This window comes from Lampetra fluviatilis, chromosome 5, assembly GCF_964198595.1.
Source record: "Lampetra fluviatilis chromosome 5, kcLamFluv1.1, whole genome shotgun sequence".
Taxonomy (NCBI): Eukaryota; Metazoa; Chordata; class Hyperoartia; order Petromyzontiformes; family Petromyzontidae; genus Lampetra; species Lampetra fluviatilis.
The window spans coordinates 21,513,045-21,540,589 of record NC_136279.1 but is presented as its reverse complement, the minus strand read 5'-3'; the positions used below and the strand labels follow the sequence as shown (position 1 = coordinate 21,540,589).

Below are 27,545 nucleotides of genomic sequence, written 5' to 3'. Positions count from 1 at the left end.
TTTGGGCCAAGGTAGTAAGCATGTGGTTGGAATCGTTGGACCAATGTTAGCACGTTTCATGTTTAATGAGAAGTCTATTACTAAATATCGTCCCAGGTCTCCATTGCGAAAGTGAAAGACCCGATACAGAAGGTCCCTGGCTGGAAGCTCATGGGCAACCCTTGACTGTATCCACACAAATCATGACAGTCGTGGCTACTTGATGATGCTCAAATTTTAAAGTTTAAAACTCTCCGGCAGTGTGTGACTACAGTCACCCCGGAACAGACCGTGGGACATATAACGACTCAACAACGCCCGATTCACAAACATGGAGACATTATCAAAGCCAAATATACAAACCTCGCTACTTTTTGACGCAATTATATGGCTCAATCATCTCGATGATGCGAGTGTTGCTGTCCATCAACGTCAGCCATACGAATAATATTGCCAAAGTATGTTTCATTGGGCCCGTGTGCACCATAAGGAATGAAACGACCCAAGATATATCTGATATCGTCAGCCACCTTGTTACACACCTGAGATGTGTAACGTCTCAGGAGTGTAATTTTATAGTGTTTTTTCCTCTTCTTCTCAGGGATGAATCCTCAAACTCCTGTCATACAGCTCACCTACACACACACGCTGCTCTCTGCACAACAATTATGCATCGATAATAGAGTTTTTTGGGAGTTAGATCGCGTAAAGTATATAAATGTTGTGTTGTTAAATCCGCCACCGCCCGACACAGCCAACTAGTAAGGGTTGTCACGTAAACAGAACGTGGCCAATTCGTCACGAGTAAAGCACATCTACGCCTCTATATAAGGATCGAAACAGGTGGGCTTCTCCACAAATCTGTCTGTCGCCTGATGAAGCTAGTTGTAATTACTGGCGAAACGTCGTACTCAGATTGTTAATGTCGTGGCTTGGCACTCCAACACACCGGTTGTTGTGTTCTAATAATATGCTACACTATACACTACACTATACACTACACTACTATACGCTAGTGCTGTACTAGTGACGAATTGGCCACGTCCTGTTTACGTGACAACCCTTACTAGTTGGCTGTGTCGGGGTGGTGGCGGGTTTAACGACACAACATTTATATATTTACGTGATCTAACCCCCAAAAAACCTCTCATGGATGATGATACTGGTAGGAACCTCTGGTTACACCAGCCCACAGGGGATTATTGTGTTCGTCCGTCCGTCGTGCAGCGAGGGGCTGGGTGGGGAGGGAGGGGCTGGGTCGGGAGGGGCTTGGTGGGGAGGATGGGGAGGGGCTGGGTGGGGAGGGTGGGGCTGGGTGGGGGGTGGGAGGGGTGGGGCTGGGTGGGGAGGGTGGGGAGGGGCTGGGTGGGGAGGGTGGGGGAGGGGCTGGGTGGGGAGGGGAGGGTGGGGAGGGGCAAGGGGGGGAGAGTGGGGCTGGGTGGGGAGGAGCTGGGTGGGGAGGGGCTGAGTGGGGAGGGTGGGGAGGGGCTGGGTAGGGGGGTGGGAGGGGTGGGGCTGGGTGGGGAGGGGCTGGGTTTGGAGGGTGGGGAGGTGCTGGGTGGGGAGAGGAGGGTAGGGAAGGTGGGGAGGGGCTGGGTGGGGAGGGTGGGGCTGAGTGGGGGGTGGGAGGGATGGGGCTGGGTGGGGAGGGGCTGGGTGGGGAGGTGCTGGGTGGGGGGTGGGAGGGGTGGGGCTGGGTGGGGAGGGGCTGGTCACCCCGTGGTGCCCTTATACAACTCAACGTTTAACCTACTCACGCCGGCTTGTGCCCGCCCTCACAGTCGGGAATATTTGCGGAATACACCACGCCGCCGTTGACCCTGGCCATTGACCGAGCAACCTAACGTTCCTACCAGCTCCCTCCGCAGGAGGAATGTGTTCATCGATCACGAAAGCCGACGTGTTAAATCTATGCATCGGTTACGTGTTGAATTTCTTCTGGAAGGAAGGGATGTAGGGTAGGGGGGGGGGGAGTTAATTTCGGTCGGAGCTGTCCAGGACCGAGCACCGGAAAATATCGAAACGAACTCCCCCCCGGTCTCTCGCCTCGATCGAAACAACACGAAACGTCGCCGAGCCGTCAGTCGTCAGCGACTCCTCTACGCTGCACAGCGACCCCCGAACGAAGCGACAACGACGCCGAACTTTGGTGTCGTTTTCATCTTCAGCGCCACCAGGCGAGCAGAGTGCGGAACAAGACGGAAACTGAATTGATGCAAACCCCCACATCACCACCCCCACATCATCACCACCACCACCACGTTGATTTAACGCGACGATGTTCGTACGCCGAGCAGAGTGGCGGAGTGGACGAACCGGCGAAGCTGTCGGTCTGCCCTAGGACTCGCAGGTAACAACAACAAACGAAATGAAATCAGCAGCAGCAGCATCCACCACCACCACCAAGCGTCTCCTGCCGGGATTCCACTCAAACCTAAGCACCGAATCACCGCCGGTCTAACAAGGGCCTCGCTTCTCACCACCACTACCACCACCACTACAACCACCACCACTACTACCACTACCACCACCATCCCACGTTGGTTTGTGTGGGGTCGTGTGAGGTGAGGCGGGTTAGTTTTGGTTGGGTGGTGGTGGTGGTTTGGCGACATTCAGCCCCGAAACGAACACCCCCCAGGGTTCGATCTCTTGAACCGATGCTATAATCCAAGTTGTCTTGTGGTTGTTGTTGTTTGACTTGCATCCCACTGGGATTTGTGCACACAGCGTTGGTGTACGGTGCTTTTTTCTGCAATATTTCGCTGTCTTTTCTTGGATTTTCTGTTTGCACTTAGTCACATATTCACTTTAAGATGTTTTCTTGTTCATGTTTTTGTTTTTTTGTTTGTTGCGGTTGCACCCGATTCAAGAGCCGAATGGCTCACAGGGCTATTACCTAATAAATGAACTTTAAACTTGCTGCTGCTTCTTCACGGAGCCCTGAGCTGTAGCCGCCTCGAGCGACGTTTATAACGGGATCCCCCGTGGAACATGCTACGGTCATGCCAAGCTGACACGGCAGGCGCACACACATGCACATGCATGATGGAGCAGGGGGGCAGTAGTCACGACGGAGGTTGTTGTTACTTGTGCGGCAGATATCGCGATTTGGGGGGAGATCTCCGGCTGCCGCTCCACTGCTGGATGGAACGGCCGCTTTGCGAACGTTTGTGTTGTGTTGTTGTGTGTGTGTGCGTGTGTTGTGTTGTGTGTGTTGTGGTGTGTGTGTGTGGTGTGTGTGTTGTGTGTGTGTTGTGTGTATTGTTGTGTGGTGTGTGTATTGTGGTGTGTGTGCGTGTGTTGTGTGTGTGAGTTGTGTGGTGTGCGTGTTGTGTCTGTTGTTGTTGTCGTATGTTGTGTGTGTGTGTTGTGTGTTCTGTATGTGTTGTGTGTGTGTTGTGTGTTCTGTATGTGTTGTTTGTGTGGTGTGTGACTTCACCATGCGCGCTACAGTCGTGCTGCTGTAGAGTGTACAGTGTTAAGTTACCGTACAGTACAGTGTACAGTGTTAAGTTAATTCTAGATTTGAAGCTTTCGTGACTGCAAGGATTCATATTCTTAGGTTTTTTCGGTAAAGTCACGTAGGTAAAAAATAAAAATTAATAAAAGTAAAATAAAAATCACGACGTTTCGGAGGCAACACAAGCTTCCGTCTTCAGGTGGAACCGTCACAGCCCGACAGCTGTATCAAGTAAATGAGGGATTACAGGAGATACCACTCCGTATATATAATGGTTGAGGGGGGCAGGGCCAGGAACGGCACACTTTTTATTAATATGGTAAGGTGAGGCTTAAGACTAAGAATAGACTGCATAACAAATGACTGAGCCTTTGTTATGGAGAGGTGCGGTTTGTGACTAACGCCTAGCCTACATAACAAATGCTGCAAATGAGACCGAGCCTCTGCCAGTGGTATCACCTGTAATTCCTCATTTACTTGATACAGCTGTCGGGCTGTGACGGTTCCACCTGAAGACGGAAGCTTGTGTTGCCTCCGAAACGTGATTTTTATTTTACTTTTATTAATTTTATTTTTTTACCTACGTGACTTTACCGAAAAAAACCTAAGAATAGTGTTAAGTTACTGTACAGTAGAGCGTACAGTGTTAAGTTACTGTACTATTTAGTGTACAGTGTATACCAACACGGCAGAGCCCAGCGTGGTGAAGTATGGTCAAACAAACAAGCCTCGTGGCCGACACGGCGTGGGGAGGGCCTTCATCCAGCAATGGATATATAATGGACTGGCCACTCGACAAAGAACAGTGCTTAGTAGTACTATATAATAGTTATGGTATCACGCTCTACTGAATGTCCTCCCACTACAGGATACGATTGTTGTTTTAAACGACTGCTGGAATTGAGTAACAAGACTGATTCTCTGGAGGGTCTTGCATTGGGATGTTTGGCCACCACGATACAGCAGTTCACACACAGAAAGTATTTGAATACGAATTATTTTCTCATGAATTGCCTTGTATTAACAGAAGTACTGCCCTGTGAAGCCATTGCTCCATGCAGAAAGCCTAGTGCCATTCGATGCATTCAGAATCGGAATGTGTATTTAGACTGGGAAAATCCGTTAAGCTGTGAAGATCTTTTTCACAGATATCCAGTGAAACTCGTAACATATCCGAGTCGTTCATGGATACGGTTCTACAAAACAGGAATCCGTCGAGTTTTGTTGACTTGGGGAAAATAAAAGCCGACGATAACTCACAAAATCTCATTGTCCAGAAAAAAAAAACGTGGGCTATTTGAGAATAGCTGTTATTGAGTGGGTTATGACATGAGTGGATTTTTGTTGCAGCCAATTGTGGTGGCATGCTGCTTGCTGGATTGATGGACTGATTGATGGCCAAGGTGCTGCTGTCATGAAATCAGAGTGGGTGCATGGGAAGAGATGGTGGGCCACCAAGGCTCCCTGCAATTGCCTTGTCACACCCATTGCAGACGGAATTGGGTTTCGTCACAATAGGGAGCTATAGAGGTAAACCCCGACTTTATGAGGGTATTTTGGTGGGTTATTAAGAATCCAGGACAACTTCGCTTTGCATTTCAAGTTTTGTTTTTCAAGACCACCCCTCTTGATGCAGGACTATATGCCGGTGGTAAACTTGGGTAGTATTCTTTGCCATGTTAGCGGGACAGAACCCATCATCAGAATTGAGTGTTACGATTTGCAGAGCATGCTTATAGTGAAATGTAGGTGTGTATGCATGCACACTTAAGTGCGCGAATGTATTAGTTGTCAAGGGCTACAGAGGAGTATGGAAGCAAAACAATCTGTACATTCTCTTTGGTTCTTTCGGTAAAGTCACGTAGGTAGAAAAATAATAGATCACGACGTTTCGATGGCAACACAAGCAATCGTCATCAGGTGGGACAACCACAGCAAGAAAAAACTGCTTGCTGTGGTTGTCCCACCTGATGACAATTGCTTGTGTTGCGATCGAAACGTCGTGATCTATTATTTTTCTACCTACGTGACTTTACCGAAAGACCCAACGAGTATGGATTGCTGCAGTCACGAAAGCTTCAAATCAAAATCTCTACAATTAGCATTTGAATGACCGCAATAGATACAAAATTTGTAGACTCAGGAGTTATTATTTACTACTATATTTCCCCAAGAATGTCAGTGTGTAACGCGCGTGACGTCACTCCACGTCGACCAGCCCCCCTCATTAATTATCATGAACAGGTTACGTCCTACACATGGACCCGCCCCTCATTAATAATCATGAGCGGGTGACGTTTCTCCGCATGGAGAACCCCCCCTCATTAATAATCATGAGCAGTTGACGTCACTCCACATCGAACAGCCCCTCTCACTAATAATTATTATAAGGTGACGTCATAATAATTAGCGGGTGACGTCACTCCACATTGGGGGGGGGCGAGGCGCCTCCTCCCCCCTACTCGGCGTCAACTTACAACCCTCACTACAAAGGCAGAACCCTGACGTCACGCGATCTCCGTAACGCTGTTGAGACATCGAAGTAAAAAGGACGTCACGATGAACAAGGGATTATCATCTTCTTGGTTCTTTCGGTAAAGTCACGTAGAAGGGAAGTAAGTAATGGGATTATCACCTTAAAATGAAATAAGTCCGTGTCACCGCGGCCTTACAAATTGCACACGAATGGATGCAATGAATATCACGTCGCGGTCTGCTTTACGCTTGCAAGTTTCAGATTTACTGCAATACACCCGGTCCTTGGACGGGCAAAAGTCTAGTTACAGTATTAATAGCTTGTCGCTTGGTGTGCCGATGTCACATGGACCAAAGACTTCACACCGAGTCGAGGAATTGTTCATGACTGCAGGGATTCATCTTCTTGGTTCTTTCGGTAAAGTCACGTAGAAAGGAAATAATAAAATAAAAAAAATAAAGCATAATAAAATAATTCTCACGACGTTTCGGCCACAACGCAAGCAGCCGTCCTCAGGTGAAGAACAGGTCTGACGCTGTCTTTCCGACAGACATGTTCTTCACCTGAGGACGGCTGCTTGCGTTGTGGCCGACACGTCGTGAGAATTATTTTATTATGTTTTATTTTTATTATTTTGTTATTTTTCCTTCTACGTGACTTTACCGAAAGAACCAAGAAGATGTTCACCTATTGTGTTAAATCAAATGCTAAACGGGGGTGAACGAAGTTCAAATGCAATGCGGCCAATGAGGCTGTCAAGAATCGCAGGGGTTTCTAATGGTGGTCAACTCGTGTGCATATACCTGGAGGATGCACGTGAAGGAAGGCACTTGATGTTTAACGAGGTGCGCGTGAAGGGTGATGGGTTAACTCTAACGAGATGCGAACGGTTAAACAGTTAGAAAGTTCATCTGTCTGAGCTTTAATGATTAACAACTTCAGTACTATGTCAACAGGAAGAGCGTTGTGGAGAGGGGAGGAAGACGACCTGGGGAGAGAGAGAGAATGTAAGGCTCGGGCTCGGAGAGAGGGAGTTTGTACGTTGTGAATAGCAAGCATGTGGCTGGCTAAGTAGGCGTAAGTTTACTTTAGGGTTAGCTAGGCTGTTGGACATATTTCTTGTATGAGTCTAACTACTTTGCATGTGTGTATGCATGTGGAACTTATTTCACACCGTACGTAGCCAACCGTGCTAATCGTTGGTAAAATACACACTTTTTCTCTTATGTATCAGAGTTTTTTTTTATTCATCAAGACATCGTCATCCGGTCGATTACTACACCAACAGTGTACCGTAAGTGCAGTTGGTGTATTTTGCTTTGCTCATGTCAACTCAGGGGCTTTAGTAAATACAACACCGTTATACCTTTTAGCCAGATTTGTGGCAAACATCCGTGTAAAGGATTTACTTTTATCATACAGTGTGGTACGTGTGTATGTGTGGCAAGCCTTTGCTGTGTATTATGTTTTGCATGCACGGATGCATTTGCTTTGAGTAATGTGCTGATTTTCACTTCTCCTTTAAGGTTGACATTTTTTTGCATGGGAATTTCCAATAACATGGGGGCACTTGTAAGAACTGACAGTTTAGCATTAATACCGTGTACCCTTTTTACCAAGCCTTTACAATGTTTGTAATGTTTTATCATACTTATTCTGGAACAGTCCTGCAGTAAGTACAACTGTGACAGATTGCTGCTGGGTGGAAGTCATGAGCCGCGATAATTATGATGATCTCGTATTTGGGATTAATCTATTAATGTTTTGCCCACATAATGCAAATGGAGCACTGTCCTTTAAAGTATGCGGGTTGTTCCATACCAAATGAATCAAGAAGATACTGGCAAAAAACGGATTTCCGTGAACTTAGGTGGACAACTTCGTATTTGGCAAAGCAGGCGTACCTCCCACCAAAACCTCAAGGCCAATCAGACCTTCTGTTGAAGTATATATACATGGCATAAGATTTTAACCTTACCACAACCACATGGCACCTTTGCGGTTACTTAATTTGTAACTTCCGTCATAGTAGTTGACATCGAAAGGTAAGTCTGGGTCCATTATAACGCTTTTCAAGATATCTATGTTTTCCCTCTTTAAAATGGAGACTAAAACAACTTTAAGTTATTTTTGTTCTTGACACATCTAAAATAATGCAACCTTGGGTTTTTCTTCAAAATGTCACATTGTAGCACATGTATTTGGGAATATTCCCTGCAAGTTTGGCGGTGTGCAAATGCTTTGGGAGTTGACTGTATGATTTTGTTAACACAGCTTACATACAGAATGGCGCGATTCAGGCTCATTACACAGATGCGACAACTGACTCTTTCGTTCCCACTTTTCACCGTTAGCCAAGAGCTTTACAGTGACAACTCTGAGCAGATTTACACAACAGTACCTGAAAGATGGCCAATTGGTCACGACTGGGTCAATCTATAATTTCCTACATATGGGGAACGTTAGGTGGGATTGACATAAAGTTAGGTGGTAGCTTTGCCTCTTGTACACGACGCCACATTAAAAGAACTTTGTCAACAAAATCGATGAATGTCATGTAAATTTTCGCCATATTTATGATTGATTTGGCAGGGAATGACTGCTCCATAAAATAACTTTAATGATTTTAGCTGGGTGAATTTACTACAGTTGTTGCTGTTGCCTCCAGCGTGATTACTATGCTTCATTGACTCGTGTCAAAAAATAACAAGTTTTGCGAGGATATATTTGTGTTGGATTATGGACTGAAGTAGGATATGCATGCATGGCTGTTAAATTGTCAAAAGCCCCGTAAACAGTAATTTTTGTCTAATAAATCATAATAAATGCAGTTTGTAGGCTATCTGTTCACTGCATTTGGACTTTAAAAATGTAACTTAAAGTCCTGCTCCATACTGTGTGGACCTGAGGTCACTTGAAGGGATCTCCGAGGTAGCTTTGTAGTGTCCACTTCTGTGGGCCGTTTTGTAATATATAGAGTTGCACTGCTGTGTGAAAAATCCTAATAGATACTTTTTGTTGTTTTCCTCCCCCCCCCACACACACATACACCTGCGCCTAGCACGGTTGGCTACTACGTACGGCGCGAAAGAAGTTCAACATACATACGTGCATCCATGATGCCCGTCACACATTCGTGATAAAATTTGGGGAAAATATTAAAAAGGACAGAAAAAACTATACAGAAATCAGGGAAAGTGCTCCACAGCCCTCATTATTGACCTCCAATCACATTGCACATTCAAATAAGCCCATTCATGCTACCTTGAGCATTTGCATTTGGGACAATATGGATGAGAATATAAGAAACCATAGGATTATGTAGCCTTATAAATCACTCAAGTTAATCAACAACTGCTGTGGTCTGAATAGTTATGTTTACATGTGAGGAATTTGGTAATATAAGAGTGGTAAATAATAATTTGAAATCCACTGCTCGATGAATACCTCTTAATTGGTTGCTAATATTGTTAGCCATGGCCAAGAATTGAACTCGGGTCACTTTACGTACCGTATACTGAACTCCTTTCAGAGGTGCGGGGGAAGGACAACAAACTAAACACAACAACAATCAGAAATTCGTTTTCAAATTTGATTAAAAGTGCATAGCTCCAGTGGCTTCATAATATCGGAAGGAAGAGCGTTCCAGACGGCCACTGAAGCGCATCCGAAAGCACGTGATGCAGTGACCCGTGTTTGTTCGATGGCCAGCCAAAAGCCACTGCTGCTGCGAGGATGACTGGAGTTCGCATGATGGTTTATGTTTACTGGGATCATAGCGAAGTGTGTGGTACCCACTGCACGAACACACTACCCCGAGTGATTCTTACATAGTTGTAAACAAAATCGAGGTCTTCACTCTTTATTTGAAGCTTTCGTGACTGCAGGAATCCATACTCTTTGGTTTTGCTGCTGAGGCAGACTTTTAAAAGCAGACCATGCTTTCCCACCTGATGATGGACGCTTGTGTTGCGCCCGAAATGTCATGATTCATTTTATTTTATACCTACGTCACTTTACCTTAGGAACCAAAGACTAGGTCTTCACGCTGAGTTGACACTGTCCAAGTACTGTACTGCCTTTGTAAGCACTGCCACAGATATTTAAACACGCATTCAATGCACAATTTTGCTTCGAGGATGGAACGCAGTACGTTACCGCGTAACAAATGGTCTTCAGGCCGATTGTGTCCATTGCCACGGTGTTCACGCGAATGTGTTGTGGCAGGAAGTACAGTGAAGTGTCATTGTGATGCGTATTTTTTTCAACAGCTGGTTTCTTGCAAGCATGAGCATTTCAGTGCGAAAACAGAATTGTTTCAATGCTCGTATGCACATTTTAATTGCAAGAATGTACTTAATATGTCCAGAATATCTCCCATGCAGTTCTTTATAACCCCGTGTAATTGCCATAATTTGCTATAATTTGGACAATGAGCTGTTCATCAAGTGCTGCCTGTCAGTATTTGATACGGAAGCTGTCAAAAAACTCATTTGGGAGATAAAGCAACACAGTCTGGAGATGTAATGGTTAAATGTGCGTATTCGCTATTCCACGCTGGTAAGTGTGCGGTGGGGGTGTTTTAACTGGAAGGATAGCTTGCCGCCAAAACTACTTTGGTAAACATCTGCAAGCGCAAAATTAGGACTAACTTGATGTGAAAAAAGAGCTAAAGTGCACGACATGTATGTGAGCGAGTGTGAGCGAGTGTGAGCGAATGCGTGAAAAGCGGACGTGAGACAAGAAGGGAAATTGCGTAACCAGACCGTTAAGTTTGTACAATCCCATAGCGTGTGTGTGGACATCATCCTACTTTGTTTTCTTATTTAGTTTTGATGATGCTGGCCAGAAACAAAGAGAGCTGACCATGATTGTTATTTGACTAACCTTCTTATAATGTTTTATGTTGGCAGGTCAGGCCCACTGAGCTATATAGCTTTTTTTCAGAAGCTACCTGACTATCACAAATGATAGCTCAACGAAGTGGCTTATCACGTGGAAATGTATAGCATCAAAATACTCTTAAAATCATGTTTCTAAATGTGGAGGGAAACACAGGAGGATTCGGATAAAAATCCACAGGACCACAGAGAAAACACGCCAACTACAAATTTACAAGGTGTCGGGGTTGAAATCGAAACGACGACGTCCTGTATGCCAGACGAGATCGTTAACATCTCGCCACCGTGGCACTCTCAAACAGGACTGAGCCCTCGAACATGGGTGGAGGAATGAATTGGTGAACACATTCCTGCGGAGGGAGCTGGTAGGAACGTTGGGTTGCTCGGTCAATGGCCGGGGTCAACGGTGGTGTGGTGTATTCCGAAAATATTGCCGACTGAGGGCGGGCACAAGCCGGCGTGAGTAGGTTAAACGTTGAGTTTTATAAGGGCACCACGGGGTGACCAGCCCCTCGCAACCCAGCCCCAACCCTCCCACCCCCCACCCTGCCCCACCCTCCCCACCCAGCCCCACCCTCCCAGCCCCTCCCCACCCTCCCCTCCACCCAGCCCGACCCCTCCCATTTTTGGATGCACAACGGACGGACGGACACAATAATCCCTTGTGGGCTGGTGGAACCAGGTGGTTCCTACCAGTAATATTGTACTGTCAACACAGTAACAAAACAGTTGGAAAGTTGTTTTGGAAGGTGTGCCTTTCTTTGCAATGTCATTTTCATCATGGGGTTTGTTTTCGTCAAATGTCCATTGAAAGTGAGAAGTGAATTCACAAAAATGGAACTGAAAGTTTCTTAAATTGTTGAGGAGATTATACAAATGTTACTGAGAAGACATTTTGACTTGTTTGGTTACAGCAGTACTTGGACATTTAAGTAAAGGCTGAATGTTGGGTTGGATTACAGTGTTATTCTTTGCATACTCTGTAACGTAAATGTGTACTATTGGATACTCTGTACATTCTGTCTTGTGAAAATAAGGTATTGTATTTCACAATGCGAACAAAAATGGTATTCACTTCTGTTGGGATCTTTTTTATGGTTTTTATCCAGGCTTTGTGGAATATTTGCAATGGATGGACCAAAGTGCGCAAAGAAGCATGGAGCGTTCCACACTTGGAATGCCATTAAGAGGCGGCAATAAGAACATGTATTGGGGAACACACGGACGTTAAAGACTTCATTGTAACTGTTAAGAAAATAATGTGGGCTTGAGTAGGACACGTTGCTAAAAGGGATGATGGCCGGTCGCCTCGTCCAGAAAAACAATATAGTTGACACCCAAGGGCGCCAGTGTATTTCCACATTAGAGATGGAATTGGACAAATAGAATTTGCTCATGTGCAGGTGCGAGGTGAATTGTTGCATCACAGCATTTTAAAAAATTTTACAGCTAAGGCCCCACTGAGCTATATCGCTCTTTTTTTAGAAGCGAGCTGGCCACAAATGATGGCTCAACAAAGTGTCCTATCACGTAGCAATTTATAGCAGCCAAATACTCTTAAACGCATGTTTCTAAATGTGGAGGGAAAGCCAGAGAACGCGGATGAAAATTCACGCGAATTGTGTGGGATGGCAATGGCTTGGGGAGTCGTTCATTCAGCAGTGAATTGATAATGGCTGATAATAACATTTTAGTTGCAAAGATCCAGAGTTGATGTTCCATAGGCCGTCAAGATTGTTATCTTGCCATTCGACATGAGACAGAATTGGACTTGCAATGCAACAGCACGTCTTCAAGTTGGCTTTGTGTAGCTGATATAAATAAAATCTAACTAGTTTGATATGTGGCCATACATGCGCAGCATTTCGTTTGGATTCTGTGCTTTCATGACCTTAAATAAACAGGCAATTGTATGGTTGAAGCGTTCCTCCGTATGCGGAATTGTTTTTCATTAAGTCGCTGTCATTTTTTGAGTCGCATGTTGTAATTGTAGGGCATTTGTTTTCAGGTTTCTAGCAAAAAACGTGAGAATCCATTGCACGACCGTGATCCACTCAACATTGTGAATATTCGTGAGTCTCCAGGATAACCGTTGAGGTTTGACATGCGTGGGCTAGTGGTGCGGATTGTGTAAGTTGGGCGAGTGTGCTCGTGCAACAGTAGGAGATAGCAGCTTTTTTTGTTCGGCTGGATATATGGCGCTAAATGGGCGTGGCATGGGTTAGGGAAGTGATGGACTAATGTGGTACAGAAGTATGTTGAGTTGATTGGACTTGCCGATGACTGGTACCAGCAGTGTAAAAATCGGCCTCTGTGTGGAGGAGGTTCGTGGAGGACGCTGCTGGGAAATTGAAGGCAGTTGCACTCCAACAAGAACGGAGGGCAGAGGAGTGACACTCACAACAACGAGCGGTGCACCGGGCGGCTAAAACACAGCAAGTTGGCACAGTGGTGAGCACAGCTTGATGCATCCGCCAGTCATGTCAGTCAAACCATTGCACCTTGGTCTGTTCTTTGACCTCCTGCTAGCAGGCCTTTGACACTTTACGTGGCCTCAAAGTGCACCTCGCATGGTACAAACACCTTGGGGACGTCACCGCCGCTTAGTGGCGCACGGACGGTTGTTGTTGGTAGTGGTGGGTGGGGACTGTAGGTAGGGGGTGGGGAGCACATTGACAACGACAATGAAAGTTCTGCTCAGATCAATATAATATCGGTTTAAATGGCTTCCTTGTTTAATCAAAGTGTACGTGTACTAATTTCGTTGTGTTATTTTATTTTTTACCTACGTGACCCTTACCGAAAAAAACAGAGTACAGTTCTTAAGTTCACATGCATCAAACTGCGTGCGTAAGAATCGATGTTTTTCGCTTTGTATAGGCTGTACCTAATGATGTCAACGTCACGTCGCCCCTACAGAGGCGCCGGGGCGTTCACGACAATGTTTAGGATTAAAAAATCTTGAGTCATGACACTTAATCACAACATCACATCAAATTGCCCCCGGGGGGGGGGGGGTTCAATTGTTCAAACCCGTAATGCTGACACGTTCCTTTAACTTCCAGGGATACATTTAGGTAATTTACCTGCTATGGCGAGCTCATGAATACCTGGAGCGAGAGTCTGATTAGTCGTTATGCTTTATTCGTAATGGGAAATGGGGAAGCGCCAGTTCTTTTTGGTGTATGGGTACATTTTTTTTGTTTAAATAGCATTTGAATAAGCCTTTTTCCTGTCCTCTCTTGTTAAAAATTACGTGCACACCGCAGTTTATATTCTCGCATGTATATTCTTCATCAGATTCCAAATGCATCGTCAGGACAATGACGTCGATTACATGGGAGGACCTGTGGACCTCAGGCCACGGCACGGAGATCTGCAAGCAACCCCCATCGGCCCGGTGAGACCACTAATTATTATTTATTTTGTGCGTTAACTTTCAAGTTAATTTAGGAGTGCAGAGATCTGAAATTACAATTGCGTCATCTTCCGTCTCACAATATTCACCACGACCTTTGATTTTTTAGCTTTCAGTTTTTCATTTCAGTTTCATTTATTTGGTATAGCCATGTGAGCCATTTGCCTCTTGAATCGGGTCCAACCGCAACAAACAAAAAACAAAAACATGAACAAGAAAACATCTTAAAGTGACTATGTGCAAACAGAAAATCCAAGAAAAGACAGCTAAATATTGCAGAAAAAGCACCGTACACTAACGCTGTGTGCAAAAATCCCAGTGGGATGCAAGTCTAACAACAACAACCACAAGACAACTTAGATTAAGGCCATCAGTCTAACTCCGTACTACAACAAACAAACATGGCCAAACCAAAACAACTTTTGGAAATCACCAAAATAAAGCCATAAAAGCAATGTAACATAGGAACTGTGACCGACTTTTACAATTAACGGCATAAACAACATGTACCACCAAACTCTGCAGCCATAGCTGGCTGCATGAGTCACTCCACAACAGCAGGAGCATCAGTCGGAGTATCAAACGTTTTTCAATGCACCTTTAAGATCAGCACACTAAATCAAAACACAGATCATACTTTGCAGCGGTCATCCATAGTGAAACATTTTATTTTAGGCCACTGAATAGCTTGAATAGCTTAGTCGAGGGTTCCATCAGGGCCCAGTATAGTTATTTGCTACCATTCTTTTTTGCCCCCAGATGTTTGACGAGTTGATTCTTGTCTCATTCGTAGCATCTAGATTGCATTGTTTCCCAATTTTTCTGTCTAGTTTGTACAGTATTGTTTGCTCCATTAGCCCAAGTGTAATATTAGCATATAATTTCCATGTAGTTTGCCATAAATCGAAAATAATGGACTTTTCAATATGCTGAGGTGACAAATCGAATTTAATTGCTATTTGCCATGGTATTTTGTTTTCTCATTTTCTCGCACAAACATTACAATACAATTACAATACAATTTGTGTTCATATAGCATCTAAATGTGACTGCATCTCAAGGCACTATACAGAAGCAGTGTGCGTATTTATTGTCTGCAGAGAGAGCGGCGGTCAGGACTAGGCGGGGGGGGGGGGGGATAAAGGGAAGGTCTTAATCCTGGACTTCATCAGTGCTTGGGAGTTGGCAATTAAGGAGGGAATACTGTGGTGTGGTTTGCCTTATGGGTATGGTGAAAAGTCTGACAGTGGCGTTTTTTTGTATTAAAAACCCATCACCTTCCCGTATCTGCCTCACGAAAAGGCCAAGGTTAGGAGGTCCAAGGATCCTAGACTTGGAGGAAAATCGTTAACCCTTGAAGGAAGTCTCATCATCCCAGACTGGGAAGTCGAAAGCAGCCCTGAGCCGGAGCTCTGGATACTGTGGTTGTATGTCGTGGAAACTGGTCGAGAGTTTTCTTGTTTTGAACCAATGTTATATGAAAGCGATAAAAAGGTTACAACAAAAAAATGTTCGCACTTCTGAGAATTTGCAACAGTACCACAAGAAATGTGCAGCCTTCGGGCTCTGGGGACCACCTGAAGAAGATTCCAGGCATGTGTTAACAATGATGGCGAACAAGTGAAGACTGACTTTTTGAAGCTATTAACATACATTTGTTATCATGTTACAGTGTATTATCCGTTCTTTTTCCATTAAAAACAATAGTCCCATATAAGTGTTAACTTTTTTTTAAGCACCCTGTATATATCATCTGCTTGTTCATTTTGTTATATTCTGCACAGCAAGGAAAATTATTATTGTGTGTTAGCATTGGGTGGCTCAGGATCAGCAGGTTGGGATGCCCAATGAACGTTGTGATTTGGCAATATACACAGTGGCGAGATGTTAACTACCTTGCCTGGTATGAAGGAGGTCGTCTATCTCCCCATGGTTGCGTGGATTTTTCTCCATGGTGCAATATCTCACAAGAACGGGAACCAGAGCAAGTTGTCTGATGGCCAGTGGTTGAGACACTGGCCATCAAAAGGAGAAATGCCACCGAGAGGATGCCCTCTGCAGGAGCTGTATGTATTGTTGCCAGACCATGAGTGATGGTAATTATTTGGGGAGAGCCTTGTCCAGCACTGGATAGATCATGGGTGTTGATGAATGCACCTGGTTAATGTGCGTCACCTAAACTGAGTGGCACACGGATCACTCTCGGCTTACGCGAGCTTTGATACTTTTTTTTATAGTGGCCTTTTACAGCATTATAAAGCGTGTGCTTTCTGCACAAGCGCAGTAACAAAGCGTACCTATTTACCATTGTCCAAACGGCTTTAAATCGTGTGTGTGCGAGAGGCTTTGTGCCATGATTATTCTAACGCTGCCGTTAAGCGAGGACATAAACTACTTGGGTATGTGCGCGCTGCTACGAGGATTGCCGGCTCACCATAAAGGGCCCCCGTGTTACACATCAGCAGTAGAGGACCACGTGGGTCAGGTGTGGGCCCTCCACACCTCTTGACCCCTGGCGGGTTTGGCAGAGGCCTTTGTACTGGGGGCAAGCTGGCAGATGGTAACAGTGAGCGGGTCCCCCTCCTCTCATTCCAGCTCGCTGGGAGCCCAATGGGCACACTCCCCTCAAGTGCTCATGTGAGCTGGATCTGTGGGTGTGTCTTGTGGCAGACTCGTGTGCCGTTCCGGCCTTCATAGGTACTTGCGAACAGCACTTGCCCCAACAGTCTGTTAAGACTATATGGGGGATCTTTGTCTTTGTGGCAGACTAAGCAGAGGCACGGATGGCTCTATCAGATTCACAGTCTTTATTTACAAATCGTGAGTGTTAGGAAGCCTCTTTGCTATGGATTATGGGTAATATCGCAGATAATATGAAGAAATAGGGCTGTGGTTAATCGTAGTTTTTGCAGGCTCTTCATCTACCGCAGATAATATGATTAATGGGTAGTAGGGCCAGAGATTAGAGGAGTTCTCCAGTATATCCCTTCGTAAGTGAGCTTCACGGTGGTAAGATGTTAACTACCTCGCCTGGTATATGGGAGGTTGTGGGTTCGATCACGAACCCTGATGCCTGTATATTTGGAGTTTGCATGTTTCTCTCCCCGTGGTCGTGTAGATTTTTCTCTTGGCCCTCTTGTTTTACCCTCCACATTTAGAAATATGCGTTCAGATTATTTGTCTAGTATAAATTTCCACGTGAAAAAGCCACTTTGTTGAGCGATCTTGTGTAGCCAGATTGCTTCTTAAGAAAATATCAATATAGCTCAGTGGGCCTTACCAGATAAATAAAAAAAATTTTAGTTTAGTAAGTAGGAATGCCTAATTGTGAGTGACTCAGCTAGGAATGTCTAATTCGCACTGTATAGTAATCATGAGTCATCTCCCGAGGTATGTGCATCAAAAAAACTTTCCCATTGTCCCCTGGCCTTGTTTACAGTTCACAAGCTTTTTTATGTATTAATCAGGGAGTCTCCACGCATGTATACTTGTGTGCACACTGCGTTCCGTGCGCGTGTGCGCACACACACACACAGTGCTCTCTACTCAATGTGAGAGAAAGATTCGTCTCTTACCAATGTGCAATGGGGAAGGATGACATTCAAACTCGGACAAGTATTAAACAAAAAAACATGTCACAAGGGGGAAGGACTTGTTGCTTGGAAGAGGATGAGCTGGCTCTCCGAATTAACCATTTCTTTGACACTTTAGCAAAGATCCTTTTTTGCTGTCATTTGATATGAAGGAGGCTGGTGTGTGTGTGCGCGTGCGTGCGTGTTAATTTCACTCGCGTTGTTTCCAATTTTAATTAAACGGGACTAATGGCTATGCTTTTGTGGTAGGATCAGGATGCTAAATGTGCAGCACGCTCAGACGTAATTACAGAAGGCAATGGGTTTTTTGAGATACTGTCGGACCCCATGCCTTGTCTTCCATACACAGTTTGTCAAAGTTGCAAACTTAACTTGTCAAACTTTCATAAGCTTACATTCCTAAGGCATCATTGCACTTCCTAGAGGGGGTCTACATTATTCAACAGTGGCAGCATGTAAAGTGTGACTGTATGTGTCTTGTGTGTGGGTGCGGTAGTGTAGCGGTTAGCGCGGCGCGCTATGAACCCAGCGACCCGGGTTCGATTCCCTCTCACGGACAACACCAGTGACGATTATCTGAACCGGTCTTGGGCCTCCCCTAGGTCGAATCAGCCTCAAATGAGTACCTGGCGTGGTGTGTAAACATCGCCACTAGGGAGACCAAGGCGGTCGGGCGTGGTGCGGGCCACCCACCCCCTCGTGTACCGTTACGGCCTTCATAGGTGCTCGCTAACAGCACTTGCCCCTACAGTATGTTAAGGCTATACGGGGGATCTTTGTCTTTGTGTGGGTGTGAATGCATGTGAAGAGCATCAGTTACGTTTAAAAGAAAGAGGGTATATTTTTAGACTGGCAGCATATAGACACAGAACAATATTTCAGCTGTAAATTCCTTAAATAATTTGAACTGCTTCACATTTCAAAGTCGTGTTGATGTGAAGATGAAACGTGTTTACACTGAATTTGTAATTTCTGAGAAAGAATGGAACTTTGTATTTGGGTGCCATACCACCATATCTTACATTTGAAAATTGCTCGTCATGAAAATAAAAATACAATCTCTTTGATATCTGCTGCTACCATATGGGTATTCTTTTTTTTTAGAGGCAATGATCCTCAATATGCTGTCGGCAAATTAACAGCAAACAACACTTTCTATTTATTTAGCATTTTAAATGTAATCGCATCCCGAGCGTGATTGCAAATTAAGCAACAAATCAAGCGACGTTCAAATCAAATCGAGCGACATTGAATCTAATTGGTGACTAAATTGGAAGCTTACATTAGGTTTCACTTATGAAATTACAAACACAGCAATTGATGCCAACACATGGGAAGTTCATTCCTCCGTGAAAGTTTAATTTGTCGTGGACAATGTTATTTCACGGGGTGCTTGTCGCGTGCCCGGCAGAACGTGTAAAAAGGAAATACAAATTCGTCGTGAGCATATGACAATGTTCCACAAACGTTGCGGTGCCCACCTAAGGCCCCCCGGCTCAATCTCGGAAACGTACCTAGGTATGAATCATTGGCGTGAACGAAACCATCAAAACGACTTTGCATCAGCGGCATCGTTCAATAATGTAATGCAATAGTAGCCGTCTTACTCTAGAGACTTGGGGCTACATTTCCTTACTCCCACGGAATAAATTATCTCGGCCGTCGTTAATGGCACCCAATCTTAAAACCCAGTTTCTATTTGTTCCTGTCAGTGTGATTTTTGTTACATTGGCACTTGAGTTTTAAATCCCAAGAGTGCCTTTCAGCATTGTTTCTCCGTCGTCCGAAAGGACATCCACCGTGAAGATGGAGTGATGAAATCGGTGGGTGGAGGCGCTCGATGATTTGCTGGAGTACAGGTCTGTGAGAGATGGTGATGGCGTGGTTGAGGACATATTCCGTATTGTTCACCGTTTAACTATACCGCAACATTGTTATATATATGCAATGTGTTGTGTGCGTTTGGTTGGATGTCACATATAAGGAGGGAGCGGCAATGCAGCAGTTAGCGCACTGCAATATGAACCCGGTGACCTGTTTTTTATTCCTGGCCCACAACTATCAGGTTCAGAATCTGTACTTATACTGGAGGAATCAGATGAGCTATAAAGCTCTTTTTCACAAATGTCCAGATGAACTAACGTGAGTGGCGTGCGATATCCGAACGGGTTCGACCGCCGCCTCTTCACCAACGTGCACTGACCATCGTGGTAAAGTGGAACAACCCCCACGAGCAACGTGGCCTGGAGGAGAGGTCTCCATCCAAGGAGCGGATTGACAAAAAGGGCTGTGAAACTAATTTTCTCCTTGCAAATACAAATGTGAATGGTGGCGTATGTTTTGTTGTTGTCGACTGTTATGTGACACCGTCCTGCAGATAAAGCCTTGGGCCGAGTTGAAGTTGAGCACCAGGATAATCCTGTGCCTCTCGTTGCTCGCGCTCGTCGGCATGCTCATCCTCACCATCGTCAGCATGGTGATGCACGTCGACGGCGAGAAGGACAAGAGCGAAGTGACCTTCAGCATCGTTCAGTGCATCGGCATGGGTACGTCGTCACGCTCTTCCTTCCGACGTCGCGTTCTTTCTTCTACTATTCGGAAGCCACCGGAGTTATGCTCTTTTGTTAAATTGTCGAGATTGGAAACTTTTTTTCTTTAAAAGTGCTTTTTGTGTGCAGTGTTGTTGTCCTTCCCCCGCATCTCCGATTCGCACAATTGGTTACGTACGGTGTGAAAGAAGTTCAACATATATACACACTTGCCACCACTTTCAACGTTCACAGGCAAGACCGGATGATGTCGGCCTTGGGTCGAGGTGTCAGGATTCAAACTCCCCACCACAACCCTGGCGATTCGATGAATTTATTTCGTTTCGCTTTGACAGTGTCCTTGATTTTTGGCCCGTGTGTCACAGGACTGAATGAAATAAAGTGGCCAGCTCATAATTTTCATCCACGTGTGTGCTGCGTTATGGAACAGATGCAACAATTCACTCGGTTGTATTGATTCAGGGTGGCATCAATCCAAGAATCACATTATTATTAAGTATTAGGTGAATGCAGCGGTCACTAGCAGCTGTGGGGGGTCACGTGACACATACAGACACAATGCTAAACATTGAATCCTACACATGTGATTTGACACATTTATCATGAGTTTAAGAAGATGAATCGACGAATCGATCCATCATCACACCGTTATTGGTTACCCCCCCACCCCTCCATCCTACTCTTTGAAAATGAATTGCCTTCGCTCTGTGCTCACTGAATTTTTACCCCTGTGCTGATTTTGTGCCGGGCGCAGTGTTCAGCATCTACTACATGTGCCGTGGCATTCTGCAGGAGAACCTTCAGGAGATGTTCGTCTTCTCGCTCTCGGTCGCGATGCTGCTGGCCCGCTCCATCGCAAACTTCGCCGTGATGCCCCAGAGGAATGGCTTCCTGATAGTGCGTTCAATGGCGCGGTGAAGTTGAAGTTTAATGGCAACGATAGCATTGACGATTATTTAACCACGACAGCCGAGTTGAACGACTTTTATTTTTCAGGATCCGTGATTGTTTGGCTTCTTACGTGTGAGGAACTGGAGAACCCAGAGTAAACCCAACCCTCTGGGTAGTGGTCGACACTCAACACTTCCATCTGCTGGCCACACATCGCAGTCCCTCTGAAGTCCTGGACCTCTTCCATCCCTGGCGCTCTCCCGTCCCTGGCGCTCTCCCATTCCAAGTGTCAATCGGACTCAAACCTGCTTTAGGCTTCCAGGCTTTTGGCACATTTGTGGTTAGCGGGTGACGTGACGAGATCTTAAGATGCGTGAGAATTCCAAAGAATCAACCCATCAATATATAACACTTGGAGTGACTACATCCAGTGATGTGTGGATGTGACGCTTCATTAAAGCTATGCCAAGGTTTTACACGTTTATAAGCAGGAAACCGTAAATGTCAAGTGTTTTTTTTAATCAATACCGAAAGACCTCTGTTCCTTAATTCACACTGACCTCGCGCTTAAGCTTTCGTCCACAATAATCACACAGCAAAACAATTCCCTCACGGTATTGATCAGTTGAACTTTAACACTGATTACTCACCGAGACTCAATCACCTAAAACAATGATATTGCAAACTTAAGTTTGCAATATCATTGCAGTTTACACGAAGACACAATGTTACCTCACGTGCTAATACACACCCCCAATGATCCTCTTATATGGTATCATGTTCTCTTATGGCATCGATTGCATGCGTGTCAGCTGGGAACATGAATGATCGTTGTTAACAAGTTGGAGAAACCAGCATATTTTGCCCAACAAGCGAGGCGTTTTGACTACAGCAAGGGAATGGTTATTCATCATCATCATCACCATCGGTCTGAATGTCCCTACAATGATGATAGGGCTTTAGTAGGTAATGACGCGGTGGCTGGGTGTCTCGGAGGGTAGTGCGCTGTGCTGGCATGGCTGAGACCCTGGGATATGAATCCAGGCAAGCTGCCTCTGATTTAAAACGGTTCTCAACTGTGGGAAGGGTTCATCCTGGTCACCCACCATTGGCTGCACACACGTAAAACTAAAAAAAACCCATCGCATTAAACATTTAGTTTTCCACTGACTTTGGCTAAAATCCATCTCTGTGAGAATTAAAATATTGATTTGACTGCCACGCTACAATCTTTACTCGCATGTGACCGAGGTGGTGGGGAAAGTGCTGTCCTCCTAATTTGGGAGCCAGGTCACTTCATGGGATCTTAAGAGGTCGTTCTATGACATTTCTCTTTGCTGGCACGATGGGCCATTCTGTAACACGAATAGGTTGCACTTGCCTGCAAGTTTTGAATGTATGCTTAAGTCTCAAGACATAATGCCAATTGCATAATCCTGATAAAACGTGATAAAAAATATTTGTTTTTACTTTGTTTGAAGCAAGAATTAACAATGATCAGAGGTGAGGTCATTGGCATATAGGATGGACAGGCATGTACCATTGTAGACAGTAGCTGACGATGCTGCTGCTGACGATGATGGTGAATATCCTAAGCTTGGGTAGACACTGATGAAGTTCGGGTAGCCGTACGCAGCAGACGAGTTGATCAGACTGTGGCGTCCCCGGACTCACGCCCAACGAGCCTTCGTCTTGTCACCTTCCTTTGCCGCTCGTAGGCTCGGTTCTGCAGCGTCCTGTTAGTGAGCCTGTTCCTCATCACGTGGGCCATCGTGGTGCTGTGCCGCTCGGGCTCCATGACCTTCCGCGTGAGCGGTCTCCTGGAGGAGGTGCAGAAGCAGTACTTCATCTTCAACATGTGCACGTCGCTCCTGACCTTCGACCTGCAGCTACAGGTGAGCACGCCTCGGCGTCTTTTTTTTTTTTTTAATCGACGCACCACCCCCGCTTTTTTCACGCAGCTGAATTGGGCATGCCCGGAGGTGTGCAGCAAGTTAAAATTAAAGTATGTTCATCATCATTGAACTACTAAAACTATACACTTTTTTTATTTACCAGGTAAGGCCCCCACTGAGCTATATAGCTTTTTTTCAGAAGCGACCTGGCCACAAATTAAAGCTTATCACGTGGCAATGTATAGCAGCCACAAACTCTAAATGCACGTTGATTCTAAATGTGGAGGGAAAAAGTGGAGGACCTGGAGAAAAATCCACACAGCCAAGGGGGAGAGAGAGAGAAACATGCAAACTCCAAATATACAGCAGGCGTAAGGGTCGGGATCGAAACTACGACCTCCTGTCTATCGGGCAAGGCAGTTAATATCTCGCCCCCGCAGCCACAATCTATCCACCGTTAGATGAGGGCCTCCCGAAATGTCTTCGTCTTGCGAAGCAATGCATTCTGCCAAAGCCCACTCTTGTTGCTTAACAGTCAATGTGCTGTCCAACTTAAGATATTTCTGCAATCCATGTGTTCCTCTTCCCATCTCTCAGCGCAATTCTAAGCACGCAACTCTCCATACGTCTTGTTCAACTGTCTTTGTGCTTTTAATTTGAATTCGAATAGCATGTCTACCTAAAGCAACGTATCACAATATGAATGATATATGTTTTTGATTGTTATATTGTTAATAACCTCTTGCTCTTAGTACTTACAGAGATTTATAATGTATGCATAGTCACTCACATTGCAATATGTATGTGATTATTCACTCTTTTTTCATGCATTACCGTTTTTGTGTAATTTGAGTACATTTCACGCAAAAAAATTTAGGAATGAAAAAAATGTGCAATATTTTTCAATTAATGTCATCGTGCTTGTGTTGTTGTCTTCGTCGTCGTCGTCGTCGTTGTTGTGTTTGCATAGTGGATGCTTTCCGTGCTGGTGCTGAGCTCGGGCATTTACACCATCGACCTCGTGGAAAAGATTCTCCTCTCTCTTGGCATTGTCTGGGCCTTCCTCAAAGTGATCGCCGGCTTTGTGTCTGTGAGTGCTTCCTTAAAAAAAACAAGCGCACGGCAGCCGTTCTTAACGTTGTTTTATAAAAACACAGAACCCTGACGCGCAGGATGAAATGCGTGGCCACATCATTTGTAGCAATTGACTGTGGCACCCTCGATGGATTGATCAGAATCAGAATATGTATTTATACTGGAGAAATCCGATGAGCTATGAAGTTATTTTTCACAGTTGTCCACAAAGGGGCGGGTCACAACGTTACAAAAGCAAAACAATACAAAAACATGTTAGGAGTGCAACGTATAGGAAAGGTAAAACTATCATGAAAAATCATATGTATGAAACTAAACAATATATTCTTGGTTCTCTCGGTAAAGTCACGCAATCATCACACCTGATGATGATTGCTTGTGTTGCAGTCGAAACGTCGTCAGAATTTTTTATTGTTTTATATTTATATTGTTTTGTTATTTCCCTTCTACGTGACTCTACCGAAAGAACCAAGAATATGAATCCCTGCAGTGACGAAAGCTTTGAATTAAAAAAACAACAACTAAACAATGTTTATCTTATCAGGTGAAGCCCACTGATGGCCGGAGGAGAATCTTGCGTTTTATTAATACCGCTTTTTATTTTTGTTCCGTCTGTGTGCACAGATCCTGCGTGAAATCCCCTGGCTCTTGTTGACCTTCGTCGTAATGAATGTGCCCGAGTTATGCTACGTTGGCTACCTGATTTACAAGGTGTGCTGGTACTTGCTGCACAAATTCGCTGCCCCCCCCCCCCCTCGAACGTTGTCACACTCGAGCGTGATGGACTTCGACAGTGAGTTTTAAAGCCCCACGGCGGGTCAACGTGGCGGGTGTGTACGAGGCTTAGAGCCGGCCCCGAATTCCAACGCAAGCATCTTCACGCCCCTGTCGAGCCAATCGCCTCGCACCTCACGCCAAGCCCATACATCGCCTCTTAAACGTTGTGCAATTCAGCAAACAAAATGCAGTGCAATGCTGGTTGCCCGACGGAGCGTGGCCGTGGTCATTTTGATCATCAGCTATACACGGGGCTTTGTTGCTGTGACCGATGAGCACATAAACATGTCACCCAGTCACCGTCGCAAGACAAAGCCCTGCTTATTAAATGCTGACCAGCCGGTTTTCCTTCGAAGGGCCGTACTACCCAATTATCGCCCTAATATGTGGTCCCCAGAGTCAATTTTAAATTCCGTGCGCGCGCGCGGCACGCACCGGCTTGTCCTGCGAATCCGCCCTGCTCTAACGCTCGCTGCGATCTCGCCGCGGCAGCTGACGCTCCTTTGGAAGTCGGAGGTGTCCTTTCCGTTGCTCATCGCCACCGTGGTCTGCTCCGCTGCGTCCATCCTGCTCAAGTGTGCCCTGCTGTGGTACCTGCGCCGTGCGCACGCCAACTTTGGCCGTGGCCTGCGCGACAGAAGTGAGTTCGCCTCGGGAGGGTGTCACGGCTTTGTCCTCGCTACGAAGAAATCTTTCCGATGCCCCGGAGATGTGACAGTCACGCGAGCATAGGCATCGTTCCTCATTGGACTAGAAATGACTTTGGGAAAAACCTGGTTGGTGGCCCTAAACACAAGCCCCTGTTTAGGGAGGCAGGCCTAGCCAGAGGGCGTAATCCCCAGACACGCTGGCCTTGTATGCATACGTGCCTTCTGTTGTGACTGCCGATTTTGGTTCAATGAAAACGAAACAAAAGATCAATTACTTTGGAATTAGATGAAAACAAAATTGAGACTGAATGCATTTGACAACCGCTGCAACCCGAAATGTGCACTCGGAATCTTTGTCGATTCAGTTTGTGGTGTTGTGCAAAATTGTTCATGCGTGTGAGTTAATTGCCCTGAGAGACAAATGTCACAACCACGTGATGGCAAGTAACGTATGTCCTATCCTCGTACTTGTGTGTTCATGAGTCACAAATGAATGCTAATTTATTTGTCACCGGATCGCAAAGTTTGAAAATTCGACTGCAGAGATCTTGTTAAATAATTGCCTGCAGAGTAGCCGTTAAGTCGTGCTGTGGCTGTCACATCCTGGTGAATTCGGTTTTAGTGGTTCGTCGCAGAGACTTAAAAGGGGGTGCGGAGGGGGAGAAAAAATAATCCCAACTAAGTATCCTCGAAGGTATGACAAAGTACAGTACTCGTGTAGAATTAATAATAGAGTCAATTCTAGCCCTCCGCGCTAATCTTCTTTGACATTTTTGTGCAAGCGAGCGCAATTGGGAGTCAGTACTATGGTAGTACCGCCTCGCAAAAAAATGAAAATTCTGTACATGGTGTTTAAACACACTGGTGAAGTCCTGCTATTTGGGTGAAGACCCACACCATTCATATGACGTCCTTGTGTTTTATGCTGCCACTCTCTTACAGGCATCGGATTGGCTGTCACATTTGGCACTGAATGCTGTGAAAATATTCATATTTGCAATTTGTCAATTTTTTGCTGAACTACTTTTCATGTTGCAGCCGTTGTGAAATTGTTCTGTTTACATGTCATTAAAGTGACGTATGGTAATTGACTTCCATTTAAAATACCATTTTCATTTGAAATATGCTAGATTTTTTTTTATCATAACCCCAGACATGATAAGGTTTTAAAATAAGCATTGTCATTTTTTTTTCTTCCAAAGTTTTTTCTTTTTGTTTCTGACAAACGGCTACAAACCATTTAATGAAAACACAGCAACGTCTTGAAAACAGACTTTTTAAAACTGGGCACACTTGTGTGTGTGTGTGGATAGTAATGTTTTGTGGATAGTAATGTTTGTGGATAGTAATGTTTTGTAAATGCCTACCATTGTATTGTAAACATAATCATTTACATAGATCTAACGGTGTGTATGTGTATACAAAATGCACTTTGGTCATTACAAAACAATGCATTGATCGTTTAAAATCTACAAAGGCGTATTTATACCTTTAAGAACGCCCTTTCATGAAAGTCATCCTAATTTTCCTACAGAGGGGCTTGAGTTACAATTTGTGCCAAACGGGTTATGCTTTTTTTTATATATACCAATGTTTACCCAAGCACACGCCATGGAAGTTAACTCCACATTGCGTGCGCGTGTTTTTTTTTGACCAGTCTGGAACAGAGCGAGAGGTGACGATACGGCGAGCCTTTCCGCTGAGAGCCACATCTCCTCTTCCTGAAGCACCGCCGCTGGCGGCCCGGAGGAGACATCGCGTCGATACGCAGCTGTGGGCTTTCCAGCAAGTCGCATTGTTACATAGCAACGTTGTTGTTGTTTTTGTTTTTAATCACCACTCAAATCATGTTAACACTTTG

At 45.1% G+C, this 27,545-nt stretch overlaps 1 protein-coding gene across 1 annotated transcript; it reads left to right on the top strand.

Annotated features, from left to right (window-relative positions):
* The first annotated feature begins 386 nt into the window (after positions 1-386).
* On the top strand, positions 387-27,545 carry LOC144932343 (uncharacterized). Its single transcript, XM_078856284.1, has 10 exons — positions 387-410; positions 2,148-2,329; positions 14,117-14,216; positions 20,205-20,373; positions 21,131-21,273; positions 22,986-23,162; positions 24,133-24,252; positions 24,882-24,968; positions 25,527-25,674; positions 27,342-27,545. Exons 1-10 carry the CDS (start codon positions 387-389, stop codon positions 27,407-27,409), a joined length of 1,218 nt encoding a protein of 405 aa, XP_078712410.1. The 3' UTR covers positions 27,410-27,545.